The sequence below is a fragment of the Schistocerca serialis genome, unplaced genomic scaffold (assembly GCF_023864345.2).
Source record: "Schistocerca serialis cubense isolate TAMUIC-IGC-003099 unplaced genomic scaffold, iqSchSeri2.2 HiC_scaffold_1393, whole genome shotgun sequence".
In the NCBI taxonomy this organism is placed as follows: Eukaryota; Metazoa; Arthropoda; class Insecta; order Orthoptera; family Acrididae; genus Schistocerca; species Schistocerca serialis.
In genome coordinates, this window is record NW_026047617.1 from 32,691,503 (window position 1) to 32,697,521 (window position 6,019).

Genomic DNA, 6,019 nt, shown 5'->3' on the forward strand with positions numbered 1-6,019 from the left:
TGTCAAATGCCAGAAAATGCGATTAAAGTAATTTATTATGAAAATTCACAAATACCTTTTATTCTATTATCAAAAGTGTCCAGCAGAGTAATCAGGGTCATCTTCTAGTTCTTCTTCTTCACCTAGAAGCTTTCTTCTCCTTGCTGCCCTTGCTTTTTTTGTATTAAATTCAGCTGCATACTGAGCCTTCCTTACTCGCACGCTGTCCAGAAGCTGAAGACCTCTGATGGTGTTGATACCAGGAGCAATGCCGAGCCTTGCCATGACCTTTAGCCTACCCATATGACCATCATTGAATGAAATAACAGCATCACTGACTCCCCATTTCAATGTTTTTATCCCAACAAATACATTCTTAGGTACACGAGTCCAAATGAGGTTGTTGAACGACTCGTTTTGATTCTGGGTACAACCATGAAGACATTTTCGCAGAAGATCAGGATGCCCCAAGTCTCTATATATTGGTTTAATTACTTCCATAACAGCCAATGGAATATAATTTTTATGGTGATAAGGATCCCCAGTAGCTTGAGATTTTCTATAATTGCACCATGACTGAGGACCATCTGGACAAGCAAAATGTTGAGGATTATCATCAGTTGATGATCGATGTAAATATGTGGCCCATACAGCTTGTCTCATTTCCTGCAAATTATTTGCATTATTTCTTATTGCCATACCATAGTATTGTTGTAATTCATTTATAATTTTATCTGACAGGCGACCTCTAATGGTTTTACCATCTGACAAAATTTTGTCCTTCAGATTCTGTTTCAGTTTCCTTAGACGAGTGCCCATTCGTTTCTGAACATGACCGACACATTCTAGTTTAGTTATTGTCTTATTGACATATGGCATGGATTCTGTAACACTTTTGTATGCCTTGGAGTCCCCATCTCCAAGGAATTTTGTGTAAAATACTCCCCGTTCTTTTTCTGATCTGCTAAACATTTTCACAGCAGCGGCAGCCTCCATGCCTCCACTCGTACCTTCATAATTCTTGCTACATATGTGAGCTGCTTCTATCTTACCAGATGCACAATGGTAACAATGTTTAGTGAGCACTTCATAGTCCAAAACTTTACCGCTGTCCACACTAGTAACAGTAGCAACAGCATTTTTGGATGTGTGACCCCTTTTCTGCCAGGTTCCATCAAAAGCAACAGGGATATCTGGGTTTCCTTCATTTATATATTTTGCTTCACTGGCAGCAGCTTTCATTGATAAATCTGCTACAGACTGAACAGCATCTCCTATCACTTCAGTGTAATTGTCAATTTTAGCAGGTGGAGGTGGAAGATTCATTATGGCACAAAATGTTTGAGCAGCAGTATGTCCTTTACCAATTGCTCTCATTGCATACATTAGCCTGATATTACTCTCAAACAAATTGCTACTGCATGTTTTAGAGCTCCAAAAACAGGTCTCATTTTCACAACTGGCACAAACTATAGCAATTTTGCAGGAAAGTCCTATAGATTTTGTTATGTTCATATCAAAAGAACCTCCACAAAGATTACAACACAAACATTTCTTCATAAACTCAGTAAAAACAGGAAAGTCGACTAAAACATATTGTTCATTAGAAGCTTCATCTGTAATTTCACTTGCACAGTTTGATAACTTCTTTTTTGATGCACTGGTGGGCGTGTCTCCTTCACACATCTCAGCTGTACAAACGTCAGAACTTTCACCAGCATCAACAGGTGCTGAAGCAGAATCACTTGAACAAACGTTATTTGTAAATCTATTACCGCGAAACTTTCGCTTTTTAAATAATGATGCACTCCTAGGCATCGTAGAAACTACGCACTCACCACTGAAAGTCAAAACAAGACAGATAACAAACTCCAAATGAGCGACAAACTAAACTCGAGGCTCAAAACAAACACTCACAGATCAAAAACTGAACAATAAACACAGCTAGTCGTAAAAACAATGGTACCTATGGAAGGATCAAAGATTCTACAACTGAAGAGTGAAATCCACAGCCTTCTATATGTAATGTTTTCGGAAATGCGAAGATTTAAATGTGTACAAATCACAAGATGGGTAACTTTGCTGGGCGCACATGTAATTTTGAAAAATTAAATAAAAATACTTCCAATTGGAATTTCTTAACAAATTTTGCACCATTTTAAGCAGAAAATTTCAAATTAAGTTATAAGGTTAAAAACTGAAAATGTGAATTTTTTCCATTTTCCGGCATTCCAACTCCCCTTAATGCACGTACTATGCATTTCCCATTTCGCACTTTTACTAATGACTCAGGTACATGTACCCCTTGTGCAATCTCCTGCCTCGGTATGACCATTTCTCTTTCGATTCCCCGTGGTACCTTTCCGTCCACTTCCAACAACATTATTCTTTCTTCCCGGGGCCCTATCTCCCCGCCTATTTCTGAATCTGCTTCTATCTCTTGTCCCTTTGGTTCTTCCTCTACTACTAAGGGTATATCTCGCCCTTTTAGTCTTATTACTTTACCCGCATAGTCCAGCTTGACTCTATGCTGTGTTAAGAAATTTCTCCCTATCAATCCGTCGTACGGAATGTCTAGACCTCTACCGTACACGTGAAATTTCTGTCTCACCTTTTCAGATCCGTCTATACTTAAGTTTATTTGTACCGTGCCTATTGTGCTAACGGCTTCACTCGTTACACCTTTTAACCGAAGCTTTTCTGTTTCATTGATTCCCATCCTACTCTTTACCGGAATGCTCGTCCTCTTTAACAAACACAATTGTGCTCCTGTGTCTATTAGCAACTTTAAGTACTTCTTTAGTTCTACGCAGTACAACATTACCACGTCGTTTTCTGTTGCACAGTCGATTACCCTCACTATGGGTTTACCTATTGCAACAAGGCCCGACTGCGCGGCCTTGCCGCCTCTTAGTTTCCCTGTACTACCTTTCCTGTTTTGCTCGATACTGGCACCCTGCCATTTCTCCAGGCGTGCCAGGGCCCTTCGTGGCAGTCTTTCGCGTAGTGGCCCTGCCGCTTACACTTAAAGCATGCAACATCTTTTACTCTTGTGCACGGAACTCCGCAGTTCCCTGGTAAATTACACTGTGGACATCTCCACTCTCGTAACCCTCCATCGGTTTCTCTATCATTCCCTCTGAATTCCCTTACATCTATCGGGTGAACTTTCGTTAACCGCACCCAGCATTCCATGTCTGTGTGTCCCGGCCTGTCACACCCATAGCAAAAGTTTGTAAATTCTTTACCTGTCATGGCTCGTACTCTATGCTCTGGCCTGCTTTTCCTACACTTGCTCGCTATGTGACCTCTCAGCCCACAATTGAAACATCTCAACTCTTTACTTTCTCTCATGTTTTTTACAGCTTCCTTATTTCGAGTGTACGTTATCCTCGGGGCTAGTCCCCGCTCTCTCATGGACAATATCGCACTCTCCTCCTGCAGTGCCAACTCCACTGCTGCTGCCAACGTGATTTCATCGCCTCTACTTCTCACTATTGTTTGTATTCTGTCATTACTTAAACCCTGTATAAAACACGCTCTTCCTAAGGAGTCAACTAGTTCTATTGCACCTTTCAAGTTTTCTCTGGCCGTAACTCTGTTTACCGCTTCGCGAAAGTCTCCCTGCATTTCATCAATTCTGCTTGCCCACATTGCTATCGGTTCCCCTTGTCCCTGTCTGGCTTGGAAAATTTTACATGCGTAGTAGTCTATAGTACGCTTACTGGCATAATTTTCTTCTAAAACGTGATTCACCTCTTGCCACGTACCTGTGCGTTCACGCACCTGCAATCTCGACCTGGCCTCACCGGTTATCTTTGCTTTCACGAACTTCAATAACGTTTCGTGTTCCTCAGGCTTTACTAATTCAAAAGCTGCATCTACATTTTCGATAAATTCTCTTAAATCCTTCTTGTTCCCTTCGAACACTTTCGACACAATACATAGGGCCTCTTTCACTGACATCTTACCACTAGTGGAGGATGACGCAACTTCATTAGTTAGGGGCATCTTAACTAAGTTAACACTTTACACAACAAAATACAATATTCTTAATACAGTTTTACAATTACCGCTTCTTTTGTGGTGCGCCGTCTGCACTCTTGGCTCGCGTCGTCCTGCGCTGCTTCGCGCTCTCCTTGTGCCCGCGCTGTCCCGCGCTGCTCCGCGCTCTCTTTGTGCCCGCGCTGTCCCGCGCTGCCCCGCGCTGTGTCTGCGCCCGCGCTGTCCCGCGCTGCTGCGATGCGCCGGCCGCCGCTCTGCTGGGCTGTGCCGACCCCGTCGCTCTCCTCGGTTGCCGCTGCTACGGCTGCTGCCGCTTCTGCTGCTGCTCGGCCCGGACCCCCGGACTCGAACGCTGGCTGTTTAGGCACCTCTGTGCCTCGTCGCTCCGCGTCGCGCTGCCGCTGTCCTGCGTCGCCCTGCACCCGCGAGGACTACCTTTCTGGACTCTGACGTACTGGTGCTACTAATGCTGAAAGTTGCGAGTCGCCACAACTTCCTGCCAATTGCCACAGTCGCTGTAGCAAAATCTAATGTCTCTGCCTCCTATTTGCCTATGCGCCTTCGTGATAACCCCACACCTGGCACCAAAAAGTTTTTATTTATGTCGCGTCCCAAGCGTGGGTACTGCGAGGGATTGAGCGACACGGTTCGTGGATGGGATTTTAGCCGGTTGACCGTAATGAGAGGGAGACTTTTGATCTGGCTAAGATGTAATAATCCCTGGTTTTCACAAGGCTAGGAAGGTGATAGAAATTAAAGTCGTGATAACTTTAACAAATTGCAGTTTATTCTAAGTGAATACAAATCGCCCTATCTGACGGTGGTTGCACTCACAGGAAGGCCAAGTCTAATACAGAGACGGTGACTGACTCCACCGTTCCGACTGCCTACTAGAAGGTCTGCAACGTTTCTTAACACCCTACGTTAGAGTCCCGCGGCTACGCCCCTACGCTCTCCAGCGACTATCTCCGGCTGCCTGCCTACAGCCCGTTCCCCAGCCCAAGTTGGCTGCTGCTATCTAACTCTTCGCCCTCACCACACAAAACTTAGCTGCCCAGAGCGGCGTGCTCTCGGGTTTTGTTAACGTTTCCCCTCCGACCCCGCCAGCGCTTGGCCTGACGTAGCGTCGAAGGCAACGTGCCCTTATTTGGTAGCGTTAAAACATTGTTGTTGCTATTGTTCTTCAGAGGCTGAGTGGAGGGGCAGAGGCGCCTCTCCCTATATGGCCACGCACTGCGTCCTGAGCCCTTCATTGGCTCCTCGTGATGTAGTGCGGTCCCCACCAAGGGCCCTCTTTCTTTCTCTCTCCACTCCCAGACCTCTCTCTCTAGCCAGGAATGCTTACTGTTGATATTCTTAATTGAATGCTTATCATGAGTCCCTGCACAGACCCTCGTTTGTATCTACCGGCTGTTTACTTTCTTATCAAAGCACCCAGCTGCCCTGCAGCTCGAGTGCCGCCACGGCTGGCCCTTCTGCCACGGCTGGCGTCCCACGCTACAATTTTAACTTCGTCCCACGTACTATTCTTAAGGTACTGCAATTAGACTTGGCTTGTTCCTGCGGTTACAACAAATAGACCCTTGGATTCAAATCCCCTGGTGGACGATGAAATGAATCGCGACGCATTTTGTGTGTTCCATCGTCATTAAGAGGCTCTGAACGTTACAATTAACTGTCAGTTTCGCGTCGGATTCGAAATACTCGACTCACAGGAGATCGACGATTAGGTGCCAGAGGTAGCAATAGACCCTTGGAGACAAGCCGGCTGGAGGACGATGTATTGAATCGCGACGCAATTTGTGTGTTCCATCGTCATTAAGAGGTTCTGTACGTTACAATTAAATGTCAGTCTTGCGTCGGATTCGGAAAACTAGACTCACAGGAGAACCACCATGAGATGACCGACACAGCAATAGACCGTTGGAGACATTGGGGCTAGAGGACGATGCATTGAATCGCGAAGCAATTTGTGTGTTCCATTGTCATTAAGAGGCTGCGAACGTTATAATTAACTTTCAGTTTTGCGTCGGAT

At 45.1% G+C, this 6,019-nt stretch overlaps 1 protein-coding gene across 1 annotated transcript; it reads right to left on the bottom strand.

Moving 5' to 3' along the window:
• Positions 1-2,889: 2,889 nt before the first annotated feature.
• LOC126442633 (uncharacterized) lies at positions 2,890-3,945 on the bottom strand. The gene has a single exon (XM_050090720.1). It carries the CDS (start codon positions 3,943-3,945, stop codon positions 2,890-2,892), a length of 1,056 nt encoding a protein of 351 aa, XP_049946677.1.
• Between the last annotated feature and the right edge of the window lie 2,074 nt (positions 3,946-6,019).